The 17,829-nt window shown below is 61.6% G+C and overlaps 4 protein-coding genes across 10 annotated transcripts; 2 read left to right on the top strand and 2 right to left on the bottom strand.

Moving 5' to 3' along the window:
- Positions 1–17: 17 nt before the first annotated feature.
- PCBP4 (poly(rC) binding protein 4) lies at positions 18–6,840 on the bottom strand. Of its 3 annotated transcripts, XM_079316668.1 has the most exons (14): positions 6,014–6,839; positions 4,455–4,570; positions 4,119–4,142; positions 4,008–4,040; positions 3,634–3,750; positions 3,421–3,549; positions 3,058–3,186; positions 2,732–2,806; positions 2,518–2,562; positions 2,289–2,364; positions 1,862–1,914; positions 1,245–1,414; positions 813–907; positions 45–683 (listed from the first exon to the last, which is right to left on the bottom strand). In XM_079316668.1, the coding sequence occupies exons 2-14, from the start codon at positions 4,548–4,550 to the stop codon at positions 592–594; spliced, it is 1,134 nt and encodes a 377-aa protein (XP_079172794.1). In that variant the 5' UTR covers positions 4,551–4,570; positions 6,014–6,839; the 3' UTR covers positions 45–591. The 3 variants fall into 3 exon arrangements, with proteins under 3 accessions (XP_079172793.1, XP_079172795.1, XP_079172794.1); XM_079316667.1 differs by having other exon boundaries at positions 18–907; positions 6,014–6,834; XM_079316669.1 differs by lacking the exon at positions 813–907 and having other exon boundaries at positions 44–683; positions 6,014–6,840.
- Positions 6,841–7,363: 523 nt separating this feature from the next.
- On the bottom strand, positions 7,364–9,351 carry LOC306807280 (putative protein-lysine deacylase ABHD14B). Of its 2 annotated transcripts, none has more exons than XM_079316672.1 (4): positions 8,856–9,351; positions 8,416–8,659; positions 8,038–8,279; positions 7,364–7,712 (listed from the first exon to the last, which is right to left on the bottom strand). In XM_079316672.1, the coding sequence occupies exons 2-4, from the start codon at positions 8,621–8,623 to the stop codon at positions 7,530–7,532; spliced, it is 633 nt and encodes a 210-aa protein (XP_079172798.1). In that variant the 5' UTR covers positions 8,624–8,659; positions 8,856–9,351; the 3' UTR covers positions 7,364–7,529. The 2 variants fall into 2 exon arrangements, with proteins under 2 accessions (XP_079172798.1, XP_079172799.1); XM_079316673.1 differs by having other exon boundaries at positions 8,416–8,727; positions 8,856–8,965.
- On the top strand, positions 9,264–11,340 carry ABHD14A (abhydrolase domain containing 14A). The gene is made up of 5 exons (XM_079316671.1): positions 9,264–9,350; positions 9,445–9,979; positions 10,097–10,212; positions 10,501–10,736; positions 10,967–11,340. Exons 2-5 carry the CDS (start codon positions 9,768–9,770, stop codon positions 11,147–11,149), a joined length of 747 nt encoding a protein of 248 aa, XP_079172797.1. The 5' UTR covers positions 9,264–9,350; positions 9,445–9,767; the 3' UTR covers positions 11,150–11,340.
- A 211-nt stretch (positions 11,341–11,551) lies between these two features.
- Positions 11,552–17,364, top strand: ACY1 (aminoacylase 1). 4 transcript variants are annotated; one of them, XM_079316622.1, is made up of 15 exons: positions 11,552–11,628; positions 12,823–12,967; positions 13,582–13,646; positions 14,157–14,261; positions 14,368–14,462; positions 14,653–14,729; positions 14,986–15,075; positions 15,312–15,368; positions 15,478–15,551; positions 15,637–15,686; positions 15,873–16,017; positions 16,103–16,171; positions 16,267–16,346; positions 16,600–16,660; positions 16,790–17,364. In XM_079316622.1, the coding sequence occupies exons 2-15, from the start codon at positions 12,859–12,861 to the stop codon at positions 16,952–16,954; spliced, it is 1,242 nt and encodes a 413-aa protein (XP_079172748.1). In that variant the 5' UTR covers positions 11,552–11,628; positions 12,823–12,858; the 3' UTR covers positions 16,955–17,364. The 4 variants fall into 4 exon arrangements, with proteins under 4 accessions (XP_079172748.1, XP_079172750.1, XP_079172749.1 ...); XM_079316624.1 differs by having other exon boundaries at positions 11,579–11,628; positions 12,835–12,967; positions 16,790–17,091; XM_079316623.1 differs by having other exon boundaries at positions 11,597–11,733; positions 16,790–17,091.
- The last annotated feature ends 465 nt before the right edge of the window (positions 17,365–17,829 follow it).

Below are 17,829 nucleotides of genomic sequence, written 5' to 3'. Positions count from 1 at the left end.
TATCTTTTTATTAAACCATTGATAAGTTACAAAGGAGGAAAAAATATAGACTCATATATATACAGCATTTCCAAGCCAGCAGGGACTGGCTCTTGGATGGGGTTCTGGGAGGCAATTACCCCCGGGTGGCCCAGGGAGAGCCCCCCACCAGAGCCAGTGGAAGAGGGACTCCTGGAAAGGCCAGGCAGTCCTCCTCTAGTGGGACCTGGCTTTTGAGTGCCAGATGGAGTGTGGGCATGAGCAGGTTGACAGGGGAGGCAGGGTGACGAGCAGGAAGCAGAGGTCCCTCACCAGCACAGGGCACTGGAAGAAGGGACCCTAGGCCCTCAGGGGCAGCCCCCACACCCAATACCAGGACATATGGTCTCTGTGCAGAAAATCAGGGAGGGGGGTGCAGTGCTGCTGGGATGGGCAGCAGGCAATGAAACAACCCCTTCCTCCAGCAGGCATCACAACCAGGGAAGACCCTTCCCTTCCCTGGGGTGGGGGACATGGGGCACCTGGCAGAGGCTGAGGTCAGGGTGGGTGGTGGGAAGGTGTCCCTGCTACTGAGTAGCACCCTGGACGCCCTGGCCCACCCAGCAGTGGGGCTCAGTAGGGTGAGAACTTCTGCCGGTCAGCTTTCTTGGTGCCGTTGGCCGCAGAGATCTTGGTCGTGTAGGTGGTGGTGCCACCATTGGGACCTGCCACGGAGGATGGGGACAGTGCCAGGAAGGACACAGGTTTCAGGCCGATGAAGTTGGAGAGGGAGATGGCGTAGGGGGTGCCCAGGAGGGCTGGGGGGGCTGGGGCTACGGTGGGAAGGGCCGCACCAGAGCCTGGGGCCAGGGGCTGGGAGAAGCCCATGCCGAGGTCCATGGAGCCAGGGCCTGGTGGCACCTGGGAGGTAGATTTAGCAGTCTCTAAGCTGGGAAAGGAAGACAGAAGGGTGATGGTGAGTACCATGGAGACAGAGTGGTTCTCCCACTACAACCTTAGGGTGCAAGAACTGAGCGCCCCATCCCTTCTGGCACATGTGTCCATGGCGCATCCTGGGTATCCCACTGAGCAGGATTAAAAAGCTGGGGCTCAAATCTATTGGATCTCAGTCCTGCACCTATCACCTCAGGATCTCAAAGCACGACCCAGGCCGTCCTTTCTGAGAATGCTGTAGTGGGGGTATCCTCCAAAAGTTACCTTGGGGTGCTGCAGAAGAGACACCCCTCACTAGCATTCAGCAAGAGACCCCCCCACCTGACACCTACCAGGCTGTGATGAGGTACTGAGCCAGGGTAATGCTGACAGGGGTCCCTGTGATGGTCACATGTCGCTCGCTGGAACCCTCGGTCTGGTTGCCAATCTTGATGTGGGCACCCGACATCTGCCTGATCTCGCTGATCTTGCTGCCGTGCCGGCCGATGATGCAGCCAATGAGCTGAAAGGGCAGCGATGGGGTGAGCCAGGAGCAGCCAGAGCAGCCTTGCCAAGCAGGGGGCTCACCTGAACACCCCCTACACTTTGGAGATGAAACTGTGGAAGGCAGTGGGAGGGCAGGGCACTTCTTTCCTTGGGCAGACCCTGCTTTTTGGTCTCATTTAAGACCTTCTTGCTGGCATTGTGCCACATGCCAAGGCCTTTCCTTGGCATTGGCCAAACTCTTCCCCCCCCCTCCTGTGTTTCAGTTTCCCCTTTCCTTCCCCCCTCTCCTGTGTTTCAGTTTCCCATTTCTTCTGCCCCAGCTACTCCCTCCCGCTCCCAAGCTCTGGCAGAGCCTCCACTGTGTGGGTCAGTGGGTACTGGCCTCTGCAAAGTGCCTCCAGGATGGTACACATGGGTGGGGACAAACTGTGGTCCCCCTCGTCATTTCCAGACCAATACGTACATCATTGGGCACCAGGAACTCCTGGGAGCTGCTCTGGGAGCTGGCATCCAGGCCTGGAGAGAGAGAGACAGGAATGTCAGCAATGAAGGGGCAAGTCTCCCATAGCTCTATGCCCCTACTCCAGCCCCAAACTGGGATGGTGAGTAGTCCTGGGGACAAACCTGAAGGATCACTGGGGAGACGAAGGGAAGACAGGACATAGACACAAGTCATAATTTGGTGCTAGTGCTCCCCTACTGCAGGATTGGGGAGCACTGGTGTTGCAGTGACACCAGGAAAAAAATGACAAGGTTGTGCTGGAGGGGCAGGTAGACATGCTGAAAAGGCTGGTACTGGAAAGAGGAGGGAAGCCCCTTCCTCAGGCCAGGTACCAAGGTGGATCAGGAGGGGCACACCCAGCCTTGGGGGGAGCATGGGAGATGCTCACCTGGCATCATGGTGGGTGGATGGCCCAGGGGGCCAAAGGGAAGTGCATGCCCTGACAGCTGCTGCAGCTTCGTCACCTGCTCAGACAGTGTGAAGAGGAGGAAGGTGATGTTAGGGGTGATGGCAGAGGTTCAGCTGTGCCCCGGTGCCCCAGTGCCTCCCAAGACAGGCATTCCCAGCAGCAACCATCTTGGTGGGCACAAACCCCATTGCCTTAGGGACAGCCTCACCTCTGCAGGAGAGACCCCACTGTACTGGCCCTGCATGGAAAAGCCCTGGGGAGAGAAAAAAGAGGCATCAGTGGGGAGCCAGGTGGGGACCATTGCCTCAGATCACTCCCCCCTGGGGCAGAGAGACTACCCTGAGCCCATCAGAGTCGCCCCTTGCTGACTGAGGCTGCCCTCCTGGCCACCTCATGCCCTTGGAGATGCTGTGGCCTCTTACCTGATTTGCAGAGAGCAGGATGGTGCCCAGGGAGAGACCAGGGTGGTAGGGTATGGTGGCCCCCTTCGGAGGCGACTGGAGACAGAAGGAAGGAGGTGGAGGAGATGAGAGATGAAGCTGAATACCCCTGTAGCCCCAAGGACCCTCTGCCCCTTATGCCCCCAGCTAGCTGGGCACAGCACCCAGAACTACAAAGGCAGGGTGCTCCTATGGGTTTCCACTCAAGGGGGCCCCAATGTTTGGGTCCAGATGGGCATGAGAAGCCTGGGGGAGGGAGAGATGGGTAGCAAATGCCCCCTGGGATGGGCATAGGGCTTGGCAGGTACCTCCAGAATGACAGCACAGATCTGTCTCACGCACTGGATGATGGTGTCTGGCACCCCTGAGACAGTGACAGCCCGTTCAGTGGAGTTGGGCAGCAAGTCACCAGCCACCTGCACCTGTGCCCCTGTGCTCTGTGGGAAGTAAAGAAAGATGCTGGCATTCCCCAGCTACTCCCTGCCAGGGCTCAGAACCTCACACCTCCCCTGCCCCCCTCCTGGGCCCCCAGAGACCATTGCAGAACCTGCAGGGTGATGCTCCCTCTCCTGCATCACCTCTCCCAGCCTCTGTGGGACTGTGGCAGCCCCCACACCCAGGACTCTGTGCCCCCAGGGAAAAGGGGGCACCCGAGCCACCCTCAGCCTCACCTCCCGGATCTCCCGGATCTTAGCTCCCGCCTTGCCAATGAGGGAACCGCACTGGCTGGCGGGGATGACAAGGCGCAGGGTCACTGGCGCTCTGCCTGCTGACACCCCATCGCCCCCTGCTCCCAGGTCCTGTGAGGGATGTGGGATGCAGCGTCAGACCCCCAGATCCCGCAGGTGTGGGGGCACCTGAGGGGATTTAGGAGGGCTGTCTACCTCCTCCAACTTGAAGGCGATCATGGAGACAGCGCGGAAGACGGCATCGGTGGAGCCGGTGATCGTGGTGATGCGCTCAGGGCAGGACCCTTCCGAGATGGTGATGCGAGCACTGCTCTGGGGACAGTGTCACACCCCGTTAGGGATGTCACAAGCTCTGTGCTTCCTGACTTCTGCCAGGCATAGCCTCATAGGGGGAGATTGCTGCCTTCAAGCCAGAGCCTTGCCCCTCCCACCTGCCCCAGGCAGCTTCCCTGGGGTACTGCTTTGTTTTCCCTAGTTCCATCTGGGATTTAGGGGGACAGGCACAACGGAGCCACCAGGAACAGGCATGACAGGCAGCAATACCTGGCAGCCCACCAGCATGCCCTTACCTGCTCTCGTATCCTCTTAACAGTCTCTCCTTTCTGCAGGTAAAGGAACAGGGTGGGTGGTCAGGTCCAGGGGAGCCAAGTGCTGGCAACACATAGGACCCCAAATCTTACCTTGCCAATGATGCTACCGATCTCCTGCAAAGGTAGAGAAGAGTGGCACTGTAAGGAGGCAGCTCCCTGTCTGCCAAATACCTCCTCTGCCCACAGCTTGGCAACAGGCAGACCCTGTCCCTGGGACACTAGGTGACTTAACTAGTGACAGTGGAGCATGGGAATGTATCCCTCCCTGGCTGAGGACGGCTAAAGAAATCCTTCTGGAAATGCTATTCCCAGGGAAGACTGGGAGCAGGGGAAGAACACAGGGCATGGTGAGTAGCTGGAGCTCTAGCACAGCCCCTCACCCCAGGCATCGCTGACCCCCAGGGGCACTGAGCCCCCTGCCATTACCTTGCCGTGCATGAGCATGCGCAGGGTCAGGGTGATGCTGAGCTCTGTCTCCTCAGGACTGCCGCCCACGCCACTGGCTCTGTCCGGTGATGCCATGGCGGGAGGGCGAGATGAGCCTGTGGGACATGGTGGTCTTCAGAAAGGGGGGATGCCCCAGCTAACCCCCCACCCCAGATCTGCAGCTTGAATATCCTATGGCTGGGAAATGGGGAACTGAGGCAGAGGCATAACTGTGCTGTCCTCTGGCAGGTGAGGGTCACATGGCCCCATGGCACCGCACGGGCACCTTGTACCACCCCAAAAGGGACCCGTTGCTATGTGTCTGCTGAGCTGCCTTCAGTCTGTCCTGCACAAAGCCAGGAACTGGATGGATACAGGGGGAGGAGGGAAGGTTTGTGGAGCATGGCTGTGGGATAGGGTTCTGTTTGCAGACGCTTGCTGAAGTGGGGGAAGCAGAGGGGGCCTGGGTGGTCTCACAGGCAATGCAAGTCACCTTCCTTCTCCTCCTGCTTTCCCCGTGTCTATGCACAAAGCCCCAGGGGACACTGAGGCAAGCTGCCTGATGGGGACCATCCCAACTAAATCACAGCACGATGCCTGCTGACTGATGCCGCTGCACCATCTCCCCACCCAGAGCATTCCAGAGCCCCCCCGGACCCTGTGCCCGGGTGGCCGTGGGCGGCCAGGGCCCCTGGGAGGAGGACAATTCCTGTGTGTCCAGGCCCGGGTGGGCGGCTGCGGCACCGCTGGCTCCCGGCAAGCTGGGCGATGCCAAGCAGCTTTGAAACAAAGCACCCGTGTTGAGGCTGGGGCCGCGGCCGCGGGCATGGCGGGAGGGGGGGCCGGCTATTTTAGGTGCTGGCAGGACTCGTCACCGCTACAGCACATCTCCTGCATCAGGGTAGCGCGGGGGGGGGAGGCGCACCCCCTAAGTGCTGTGCCTCGCACCCCCGCGGTGGTTTGAGCGTCTCCACCCTCCTGTTACCGCGGGCTGGAGAAGGGTGGAGAGAATAATAGGGGGAATATTCCTGTTCGTGGTGCTGGGGAGCGTGAAGTGGGGTGGAAGGGAAGGGATGCACCCTGCTATAGCCCCTGCCCGCGGTTCCCGGGGATGTGTGGGGTGCCGGCAGGGACGCGCAGCCCGTCACGGTCCCCAGTCCCCCAGGGGATGAATGGCAGCAGGAATCCGTCAGGGACAAAAGAGCGCACCGGGGGGAAGAAGGACGAGGCTGGCGGTGGGAACGCAGCCGGGCCACGGGTGTCCCCCCAGTGCCACAAACAGAGTGTGGGGGTCTGCGGGCGGGGGGGGCTCTCCCCCAGGTGAGCCAGGCCGGCAGGGACGCCGAAGGGCCCGGTGATGGGCACAGGCCACCTGCCATGGCTGGCACTGGGACAGCCACCAAGCTGGGCACCGCCCGTCCTCCGGGGCACCTTCGGCTGACAAAGGGACGGGGGACGGCAGGAAGCCCCCAGCCCGTCCCTGGGGAAAGCTCTCTGTTCTCGCCCTCCCGGCCGCCCCAAGCCCCCTGGTCCCCGCGGGAGTGGGGCCTGGCGGGTACCTTTCCGTGCGCCTCGTCCCTCCGCCGCCGGCCGCCCCGCTCAGTGCCACATTGTCCCCGGCGGCGCCCAGTGACACCCGGGGCAGGAACAATGAGCCGCTTGACAGGCCAGGGCCAAGCTGGCAGCCCGGGCCCCCACCCCGGTCCACGCCGGGGCCCCCCTCGCTCTTCCCCTCTCCCACATCCCTCCCTCCGGGATCCTATTACAGCGGATAAGAGACACTAAAAGGAACAATGCACCCTGGGTAAGGCCATCTGCCACCGCTGGGGACATTCCTGGCCCCCCCGGCCCCCCTCCCTTTGGCTCACACATCGCCCCTCTTTGTAATTGCGTGGTTTTTTTCCTGGAAGCCGATCAGCTGGCAGGGCTTGAGGGCTCAAGGACACCGGAGCGGGCAGGGATGGGGCAGCTGGCACCCCAAGGCCGCTGGCACCCCAGGCTGCTGCTGTCAGGTGGTGCCTGGAGGGGCAGGAGGCACTCCTGTATGGGGGTGGGGGGATCCGGACAGCAACAGGGGACCAGAGCCATCTGCGGGGGTCAGCGATGCACCAGACAGGGGTCTTGCCAGAGTGCCAGGGCAGAGACCAGCTCCTGCACCCTTGGCACTGCCTTGTGTTCCCCACATGGCCATCCTGCCCCCACAGAAAAGTGCCCCCCCCTTACCTCCCCCACTAAATCCTCCTGGGCCCTGGCGTAAGCAGCTAAAGCCCAGGCAAGCTTGGGGAAGGGGGGGCACTGGGGGGGACACCCTGCTGCCAGCTCCATCTGTGCCCTGAGTGCCCGGTGCAGCAGCACCAAAGGCAGAGAAGGCAGGAGGTAGGCAGGGGTCTTGTCCCCCCATCACCAAGTCTCTCAGGCTTCCCTGGCCACCCCCTCATCTGTACATGGTAGCCACTCGTTGGGTAAATCGTCCTCCACCTCCCCAGGGTGTTGGGCGGATGCTGCCGTGGGCAGGAGCCTCCAGGGCTGGCAGTTCCCTTTTAAGCCCCTGTGGATTACCCTAGGCTCGGGTGCATTCCAGGAGGGGCAGGAGGAGGAAGAGGAGGATGAAGAGGAGGCTGGCTGGCTGGGGACACGGATGTCACTACCTTGGGGAACCTACCTGTCCCTGAACCCAGCCCCAGGGCTCCCTGGGGTACCCTCTGAGGCTCATAGGGATCCTGTCAGAAGTGATGGGTGGGATCCAGCGAGGCTGGCACCTATCCACAATCCCAAATGTACCATCCCTCAGTGGCTGCATCTTCCCTGCTGTCACCCCCCAAATCTGTGTGGGACAGCAGCCATGGAGGTAGGGATGGGGGAAGGAGGTGGGAAAGGTGGAAAATAAGCAGGAAAAAGGGGGCAGGAAAGCAGTGGCAGAGCTTGGAGTTTTATTTGGTCTCAAGAGGGGTGGGTGCTGGCATTGGCCAGTGAAGTGTGAGTGACAGCCAAGCACCTGGGTTGGCACAAGGGTGAAGGTACAGGCAGAGGGGTGGGTGGGCTGGCCACATCTCCCTGCCCTGTGTCCCGTGCTGCTCACTTCAGCTGCTGCAGGAAGGTCAGGAGTCCACGGTGCCACTCATTGGGCTTGTCCAGGTAGCAGGGGTGTCCTGCACCCTGCAGCACCAGCACCTGGTGCTCAGGGAGGTGCTGCAGGTTGTTCAGACTGGTCTGCCCCAGCTCCACATCTTGGTCCCCATACACGATCAGCGTGGGGGTCTGTAGAGGGGGAATGCACCCTGAGCCTGCAAGTGTCACCCAAGCACTCGTTCCAGGGACACTCTGGAGGGGAGACACTTGCCCTTCTCCCCCACCCAGTATGACAAAGGGAAACTGAAGCTCAGACTCCTAGGTCTCCAATTGTCCCCTCTTTACCTCCCACTACCCCACATTTACATTCCTTCATCACCATATTCCCCTCTTTCAGTGGCAACAGAGTTTCTGGCATGTTTAGCCTTTCCCCTGCTCAACCCCAGAGCTAAGGTCCCCTCTTCACCATCCCCTCCCAGTTCCCTGGGCTCCCCAGTGCCCTTCCAGGCCGTACTTTGATCTGGGCATACTGCTCCGCTGTGAATTTCTCAGTGCAGATGGGTGCCACAGGTACATAGGCCTTGATCAGCTGGCTGTGCTCTAAGAGGAAGGGCAGCGAGTACATGCCACTGAGTGATGGGCTGATCACCACAGCTGGACCCAGGCACAAAGCCTCTGAAACTGCCTTCAGGAACGCTGCCGGTGCTGGCTGGCCCACAGCTGCTGGGGCCACAGCATCCTTCGAGCGCCCCAGCCCTGAATCATGGGAGACACAAATGGCTTGTCAGGCTCCACACAGCCCCAGTGACTGGGAGAAGCCAGCACAGTACAACACAGCACAGTATGACACTGGGGTTGCCGTCCTGGCCACACTGTGCCCACCACACCTTACCCGGCAGGTCGATGGCCACAGCTCGGTAGCCGTTCTCGGCCAGCGTGGCGAGTGTCCCCACCTGCAGCCAGGTTTCGGAGGAGAAGCGGATGCCGTGCAGCAGCAGCACTGTCAGCTTTGGCACTGCCTGGGCTGGCTCAGCTCGGCGGTAGAAGAGGGTCTGTCCTTGCACCGTGACGGTGCTCTCGGTGATCTGTGGGGTGGCCATGCCTGGGGGCCAGAGGGCTGTTCGGTGGGGTGACAGCTGGGAACGGGAGGGTGATGAGCCTTCTGCCACTGTCGAGGCCCGGTGGTGACAGGAAGGTAAGAGGGCTGTGAGGGGTCACACCGGCATCATCTTCACTGTGGTGACACCACCGGGGTCTCTGATGTGCCAGGCGGCCTCACGGGCCCGCCCCTGCCTCAGTTTCCCCGTCCATCGATGGGCCTGCAGCCCTTACCTGCTGCTCCGCACACGGGGACGGCCGCCGCTCTCCTCCTCCCCGCCGCACTACGGGACTGGGGGTGCCGCGACCCGGGGCCAAAGACCGGCGGGGCGGGGGAGGGAACGGCGGCACCGCCTCATGGAGCGCAAGGTCCGGGGCGGCCCCGGGAACCGCTGGGGCCTCGCCGGGCCGAGCCTCGCCGAGCCCAGCCCTGCCCCGCCAAGCGAAGCCGAGCTTTCCCGAACGAAGCCGAATTCTGCCGACCGAAGCCGAGTCTTGACGAGAGAAACCGAGCCCTACGCGTACTCTACCGAGCCAGGCCGAGCGCTGTAGAGCAGAACCCGATCTCTGCCGTGCTGGACTCGGTCCAACCCGAGCCCTGCCCGAGCTCTGGCGAGAGCCGCCGAGCCCTTGACGAGCACAGCCGAGTTCCGCCGAGCTCTGCCAAGCTTGGCCGAGCCCAGCCCGAGCTCTGGCGAGAGCCGCCGAGCCCTTGACGAACACAGCCGAGTTCCGCCGAGCTCTGCCAAGCTTAGCCGATCCCAACCCGAGCCTTGGCCGAGCTCTGACTAGAGCCGCCGAGCCCCTGATGAACACAGCCGAGTTCTACTGAGCTGAGCCAAGCTCAGCCGAGCCCCAGCCGCTCCCCCGAGCCGGGGCTCCGCTACGGGCCCCGGCCGTTCCGTCCCTCGGGGTTGTAGTATCGCGAGCTGCCGGCAGGCGGGGCCCGAGGGCGCAGCGGCCCGTGCGCGGCGGGCGGGGGGGCGGCAGGGCCGGTGGCCGAGCGGGGCCGCCGGCGCTGGGCCGGGCTCGGGCTGGGCCGGAGCTGAGCAGAGCAGCGGGGACCAGGAACCTGTTCCCCCGCAGCAGCGGAGCTGGGGTCCCTCAGCTCCGCGCTGCCGCTCTCCTTCTACAGCGGGAGCGGAGATGCTGCTTGCCCGCAGCCGCCTGGGGCTGCTGCTCCTCGGGGCACTGCTCACTGTTCTCCTGTACCTCTGGCTGCCGGCCGCCCGGCGCTCCCGGCCTGACGAGGGGCAGCAGGGCTGGCGGGAGGCCAACGGCACCATGCGCACGGGGATGGCTGCGGGCGAGTTCCCCGTGTTCTACAGGGAGGTTCCCGCAGCTGCGGGCCCCGGGAGGTGGGTCAGCCTGCCCGCAGTGGGGGTGCCAGGCCTGGGGCTCGGCCTGCAGCAGCCCCCGTGCTCTCTGGACGTGACAGCTTTTCTGAACCCTACTGCCTGTCTTCCCCCACGCAGGCCCGCTGTCCTGTTCCTCCACGGCCAGGCGTTCACCTCCAAGACGTGGGAGGCCTTGGGCACGCTGGCACTGCTCGCTGGAGAAGGCTACCATGCGGTTGCAATAGATCTGCCTGGTAGGACCATGGCATCGTGCTTAGCTGATCCCTTCAGGCAGCTCCAGTCCCTTACCTTAGTCACTGCTGGGCTCTGGATGTCTTTAGGGAGAACTCTGCATAGCTGCTGGTGATCCCTGGGGCAGCGTGTCGGGATTTGTCTGTGTCCTGGGGCACGGATGGCTGTGACCGTACAACCCTGGGGCTTGATCAAACATTCATTTTTTGCCGAGCCATTGAACCCTGGTGAGAGACCATTGCAGGCTGCACAATGCCCCCTGACCCCCCATGCCCTCTTCCACATACCAGGCTATGGGGATTCGCCCCCGGTGGACATGGTGGTGACAGCACAGGGCCGGAGGGCTTTCCTGGACCATGTCCTCCAGGAGCTGAACATGCGGAGGCCTGTTCTCGTCAGCCCCTCCATGAGCGGCCGCTTTGCCCTGCCCTTCCTCCTGGCACACGGGGACCAGCTGGCCGGCTTTGTGCCCATCGCACCCGTGGGCACCAAGGACTACACTGCTGAGCAGTACCAGCGAGTCCAGGTGGGTTTTGGGGCTCCTGGGGGCTGTCCTGGGTGTTGGCAAGCCTTATGGGCCAGCTGGCTGCAGGGCCGTGTGGAGGGTGGCACTACTTTGGGGTGAGTGAGGGGGACCTGTGACCCTCAGCTTTGCAGCCCTCCGTGGTGGTGGATGGAGGTGGGCATAGCCCAGGGGAGTGTGGTGGCCATTTACCCCTCTGACAGCTGCTCTGTTTTCTCTGTCCTGTTACCAAGACACCCACCCTGATCCTGTACGGTGACAGTGACACCAGGCTGGCTCCCCAGGCCCTGCAGAACCTCCAGCACCTCCCTGAGCACCGTGTGGCCGTGCTGGCTGGTGCTGGCCATGCCTGCTACCTGGACAAGCCAGAGGACTTCCACCGGGCCCTGCTGGGTTTCCTGCGCCAGCTGAAATGAGCACTGCCTCGTCCCTGCCAAGCAGAGGGGCTGCGGCGTCAGAGGGACTGGGAGGCACAAACAGCTGGCATGAGGGGTGCTGTTCCCTCCTGGGACATTCCCAGCATGGGCGGGGGGACGACTGGAGCTGTCCCTTGCTGGTAGGACAGGGTGTCGTCCATCACGAGGCCAATAAACTGATGCTGCTCTGGTTTCTGCGTGTGTCCCCAAGCGCCGCTGAACTTCTCGAGCTCAGCCCCATCGTTCTGCCGCTAGTGCGCGGCCAGGAGCCTGTCCTGTGCCCCTTCAGCGGGGCCGGACGGAGAGGGGCCGAGCGGGGCGGGACCGGTTGGAGCGGGCGGAGCGGAGCGGGGCCGGGCGGAGCCGAGGGGGCCGGACAGAGCGGAGTGGGCCGGGCGGGGCGGGACCGGGCGGGGCCGGTTGGAGCGGGCGGAGCGGAGCGGGGCCGGGAGGGCAGCGCCGGCGGCGGCAGCGCGGAGGTAGGGCCGGGGGCGGCGGGGGCCGAGCAGCGGGGCCGGGCAGCAGCGCCGGCACCCCGCGGGTGGGTGTCCCGGTGCCTTCGCTCCCATTAAGCCCGCGCCAAGGTCCCCTGCACACCCCCCCACCCCAGCACCTCTTCTCTACTTCCCTGCACTGCTTTGCTCCACTGTTGTGCACCCCTAACCATGCGCTCCTAACGACAGTGTCCAGCACCCCCGTGCCCTGCTACGCCTGCACCCCAGTGGCGCAGCTGCTGCAGCCCTAACCGCGGTGCCCTGCCTGCCCTCTGCTTCACCTCGTACCCCCCTGACCGCAGCACCCCTGCAGCCCTACGTGCGGGACCCTGCGCTGCCCACAGTTCTAACCACGGTGTCCCTGAATTCCAGCTGCAGGGCCTCTGCACGCCACCTGTGCCCCTTTGCACCCGCTGCCACTGTGCCCCTGCACCCCTAACCACAGTCCCACTGCACCCCTCATAGCCTCTCTGCACCCTCTGCTTCTATACCCCCCCAGTGTTTGCCTTCACCCCTCCTGCTGAACCCCCATGTGCTCCAAGTATCCCACATTCTCCTGCTCCTCCTGCCACCCAGCTTCCCTCAAACAGCTCCCACTGTAGCCTGTCACCCTAATGTGTCCCCCAGTACCTCTATCCTCTGTTAACACTCAATCCCCTTCACCACCCCCATTTCCCTGTACCCCCAGAGCCTTTCCTTGCAGCTCTCCTGCACCCCCTAGCCAGTCAGTAGCCCCTGTTCCCTACCTGCACCCCCTTACACCAGCATCCTGCCTTCCCTGCCTGCATCCTCCAGAATTCCCACAAACCTCTAACCCCTGGCTAATCCAAACTACCACGTCTCCCTACCCAACATACCCTTCTTCATTCTCCCCCATCTAGTTGCACCCCTTTCCTCACAGCTAGCCCTTCCCCGGATTTCACCCCTTGCCTGGGTATCATGGCCTGTCCTGGCACTGTGATTGGGACAGGAACCTGTGTTTTGGGGGAAGAATGACAGGACATTGCGGGGGCATGCCCCATCCTGCCCTGTACCCAAGTGGGGGGGATTTCTCCCATGGTGGCAGTGTCACAGGAGCTGCATGGGGGAAACCTTTGTCCCATCTCCCTTTGGTTTCTGTGACGACCAAGCATGCTGGCGGACTTTGGAGGGGCTGGTGGGTGATTAACCATCTTGCAGCTCTTTCCCCAGAGCTTTGCAGCCCTGCTCCCAGGCATGGCACCTGGGAAGCCTGGGAAGAGCGCGGGGGCCTCAGAGAACCCCTCAGTTACACTTTTCCGGGAGTACCTGAGGATTGACACTGTCCACCCTAAACCTGACTATGGTGAGGATGGGGGGCCAGGATGGGGAGCCATGTGGGGATCGGGTAATGTGGCTTTGCAGCTCTGATCTTTGGACCCAGCTGCCCAAGTGCTGTACTGGGGCTGTTTTGATTGTGGTGTTAAGAGCGAACTCCTTTGTGCCTTATCTCTGCTGGTGCCTTTGGTTGGGGCAGGGACATCTCAAGTGCCCTCAGAGCTGCTGTTTGCTTCTTCTAGACCTGTGCCCCTTGTTCCCCTTTCCATGCTGCTCTGGCTCTGGGATGGGTGTTCTCCTGTGTAGATCTCTTTCTGTTAACATTTATGTCTTCCCACTTGTCCTGGTTGAGTATAGTACATTTTATTGGTGAGGAGCTCCCTAAACTTCACTGGAGAAACATTCCCCCTGAACTCATCCCCATTCAATTTTTAATTTTTTTTGTATTTCCCAAGTCCTCATCTCAAAGGGATGGTGATGAGTTGCTCCCATCCCTGTTCATGGCCACTTCTTGTGGTCTGCAGCACCTGTCCTCTCTTGTCACCTCTTTCCGAGTTCTGAGAACCCACAGAGCCTTGGGGTCCCTGAACATTTGCAGTGAGAGACCCTGGTGTAACTCTGGGTATCCCCACTCTTCCCCAGATGCAGCTGTCCAGTTTCTGGAGCGTGTTGGCACCGACCTGGGCTTGGCCTGCCAAAAAGTGGAGGTGAGCAAGCCGAGAAGCAGCCTTCAGTCTGTCCACCCATCCATCCACCTATCCACCTGTGCCTAAGTCCTTAGTTACCAAGATGTTCCTCTGCCTGCACCCAGAGCTGGATAGGAGCAAATGCCCTCTGCCTGTAATCCCCTGTGACCTGAGCTCTTCCTTAAGCCAGGATTCTGGCTGCTCCCTGCTGACCTTTGCAGCTGCCTGTGCTGTGATTAGCTGGGGACCTGGCAGTGTCATGTCGGCTGGGACCATCCTTCCTGCTGGGCACCCAGCTGTCCTGGGAGACTCCCAGGCACTAGGAGAAGGTGCTGGGTTTGTCTTCCCTCCTCTGAATTGCAGCCAGGCTTGGCTTCACTGCCCCTACTGCCTGCCCTCTCCCAGTGAGAAAGAGGTGGCAGGTGGTGCCCAGAAAGTTTTCCAAGCTGATGCTTTTTGGTTCCAGCCTGCTGGTCCAAGCCTTTCTATCCCCATCCTGCACCCTGGTGACATCCTGCCTTTGTCCCACAGGTGTGCCAGGGCCGTGTGGTGCTGGTCCTGACCTGGCAGGGCACGAACCCTCGCCTGCGCTCCATCCTTCTCAACTCTCACACCGACGTTGTGCCTGTCTTCGAGGTGCTGGGACAGGGAGAGGGGTGGGAAGGGCATGGAGAGGGGATGGGCTGGATGGGAGCTGGTGCCCTCTGTACCCCTCTTCCATCATAGACACTTTTCCCTGCAGGAGCACTGGACCTACCCACCCTTTGAGGCAGTTAAAGACTCGCAGGGCAACATCTACGCCCGGGGTGCCCAGGATATGAAGTGCGTCTCCATCCAGTGAGTGGAGGGCTCTGCACCTGCTGGGTGAGCACGGTGCTGGTGGTGTCTCTGAGTGATGCAGGACAGGATGCCACTTTCCCCAGAGTGCCTGGGGCCAGAGGTGCCACCGCTTCACCTGCCCTGAGGTGGCTTAGGGCACACAAGCCCCTCTCCTCCACAATGACAGTACACTACTTTCCCTTGCAAGGTACCTTGAAGCCATCCGGAGGCTGAAGACAGAAGGGAAGTCTTTTGCCCGCACCATCCACCTCACCTTTGTGCCTGGTGAGTCCCCAGGCTGTCCCCTCTCAGGAGGTACAGAAGGGGCTGGCAGCTGGGTGGTGCTCTGGAGTCTCCCACAGTCTCCCAGGTACCACCTAGCCACACTCCCCAGATTTTGACCTCACTTAGCTCAAGGCTGGAGAGGTTTCCATGTCCAAGGGTGTTCTGATGGCATCCAGGCTGTCATGGAAGGAGAACTAGGGGTGGTGGCCTGGGGGATGCCCCAGTTCCTTCCTCCATGCAAGGCTCTCCCCCACAGATGAGGAGGTTGGCGGACACAAGGGCATGGAGATGTTCGTGAAGCGCCCTGAGTTCAAAGCACTCAACGTGGGCTTCGCCATGGATGAGGGTGAGTGGTGGTAGGGCTGGCAAAGGGATTTGTCTCCTCTTGGCACACACTCCTCTTGGCATCACTGCCCAGGCACCAGCATCCCACATGTTTCCAGGGACCTGCTTGGGGGATCTTTCCCCTGGGCAGTGACCGACACAGTGACACATTGGGGAAAATGCTGCCAGGACAGAGCAGATGGGGCACATCATGGTATCCCCCATGCCCCACTGACCCCCTGTCTGTGCCCACCACAGGCCTGGCCAGCCCATCTGACACCTACAGTGTCTTCTACGGTGAGAGGAGCCCATGGTGTGAGTATCTGTGTGTTCACTGCCCTGTTTCTGTCTCTTCTGGGTGCTGGGGCACTGATGCTATCCCAGGCTTTCTGCTCAAACCTTCCCTCTATGCCTACTGCTGCAGGGATAAAGGTGAAGTGCATGGGTAGCCCTGGGCATGGGTCCCGCTTCATCAGCAACACAGCAGCTGAGAAGATGGTAAGAGAGCATCCCCAAGCCTCCCCTGGGCTGTCAGCCACCTGCCCATGGGGCTGGTCCTCACCCACTGCCCTTCCCTCCCCAGCACAAAGTCATCAACTCCTTCCTGGCCTTCAGGGAGAGCGAGAAGCAGAGGTAGGAGATGTGCAGCAGGATGGCAGTTCAGGCCATGAAGGAGGCCTTTGGGGTCCCAAGCCAAGCTGGGATCTGGTGCTGCTGCTGCTGCCCTGTGCCTCAGTTTCCCCATTTTGGGTGACAGCAGGGTTGGGAAGCACTTCTCTCTAGGTGGCAGATAGTGACTGTCCCTTGCATCCCCCCAAGGCTCAAGTCCGACTCAAGCCTGACCTTAGGGGATGTCACCTCTCTCAACATGACCATGCTGGAGGGGGGGGTCTCCTTCAACGTGGTGCCCTCTGAGATGGCTGCCAGCTTTGACATCCGCATCCCACCCACCGTGGACCTGAAGGTGGGCACTATGCCAGCCCCACCCAGGAGAGGAGTGGGATGAGGGTACCCTGCTCATGGTACCCCTCCTCTGGTCTCTCTGCCAGGCCTTCGAGGAGCAGGTGGCCACATGGTGCCGTGGTGCAGGGGATGGTGTCACCTATGAGTTCCACCAGGTGAGGGATCTCAGCCATGTGGGCACATTGTGCCTGTTCCTCCCCTGCCAAGTGACACTCCCTCACCCATTCATCTGCCCTCTCCCTCTTGTCAGAAATGCATGGACCAGCACATCACCTCCACTGAGGAGTCGGACCCATGGTGGAAGGCCTTCAGTGGGGTCTGTAGGGACATGTAAGTAGTGTCCCCAGGAAGGGTAGGGACATCCTCTGGTGGATGCCAGGTGGTCCCTGGGGGGTCTCTGAGTTCAGTGATGGGAAGCCCTGTGATTTGCCAAAGCAGCTCCCTGTTGCCTCCAAAAGGGATGGGATTGAGTGTCCTGCAGGGCTGAGGGATTTCCTGGCACAGTCTCTGCCCATGGGGTGTGAGTAGGACAGGGGTCTTGGCTGGCCCTGTGTCCATGCTGACACAGGGTCTTTCTGGACAGGAAGCTGCAGCTCAAGCTCGAGATCTTCCCGGCTGCCACCGACAGCCGCTACATCCGAGCGGTGAGTGTGATGCCAGCCTGCCACACCTGGGCTGAGACCTGCAGCCCCAAGCTGGAGCTGTGGCCAGGTGAAAGGGGCATGTGGTGCCCATGCCAGCTCTGACCTCCCTCTGTGTCTCTCCATCTCCAGGCAGGACACCCTGCTATTGGCTTTTCACCCATGAACCGCACCCCGGTGCTGCTCCACGACCACAACGAGTTCCTGAATGAGCAGGTCTTCCTGCGGGGCATCGAGATCTATGGCCGCCTCCTGGCTGCCCTGGCCTCGGTGCCCCCGCTGCCCGCCGAGGGCTGAGTGCCTGCCGAGGGGCAGGAAGGGGGTGCCAACAGAGAGACCCACGGCTTTAGGAGAGGGGCAGGGGCTGGCACAGCGAATACCCTCTGCTGGGCATGTAGATGGCATCATGCCACATTGGCTGTGTTCAGGGCTGGCCTGATGGTGACACCCACGGGGTTGTGTCCCCCTTGGCCAGGTGCCAATAGAGCCTCATGCCCAGATGGTTCCAGCCTCTCTTGGTGTTGTCAGTGCCTCCCCCTGTCCCTTTGCCATGGCTGGCTGCACTGGCTGGGTAGTGAGGGGCCAGAGCCCCACTCTGCCTCCCCATGCCTTGTCCTGCCTCCCTGCCTACTTGGTGGGAGAGCTGGGGCCATTGCTACCCACCCTTCCTCCCTATCAATAAATCTTATTGGTAAGCACAGCCTGGAGCAGGGCAGTCTCTCTGTCTGTCTGTCTGTCCATGAATGGTGCCGCTGCCCATCGGGTCTCACCCAGGCACTGTGGATTTCCTTCTGCAGTGCAGTTTGCTGGGGTGCTTCTCCTCTGGGCTCGTTGCCTGCATGACAGCAATGCGGGCAGGATCCTGCCCGGGCAGGCTGAGGGGCCTCTGCTCCCAGTCAGCCTCAGGGGACTGGTGCTGGGGTTCATCCTCCTGCTTCCCTCCTTCCCTCCAGAGCTTTCTCAGACCCTCTGGTCAGGGCAGGCAGTGTGCGGGTCTGGGCAGGCACCTCTGCTCACCTGCCAGAGCTGCCATCGGCTGCATCTCCTCCTTGCTGGTTCCCAGCCTTGCGTGGCTCCCCACACCCCGGCATGTGGGATCAGCCCCAGCCATGCGGTTTCTTTGGAAACCAAGAGCCACTGAGTGAATTGGGGTGGTTTTACATTGCTCAGGA

The sequence above is a fragment of the Erithacus rubecula genome (assembly GCF_903797595.1).
Source record: "Erithacus rubecula genome assembly, chromosome: 13".
Lineage (NCBI taxonomy): Eukaryota > Metazoa > Chordata > Aves > Passeriformes > Muscicapidae > Erithacus > Erithacus rubecula.
Note: the sequence above shows the minus strand (reverse complement) of the source record. Positions and strands in the feature narration are given on the sequence as shown.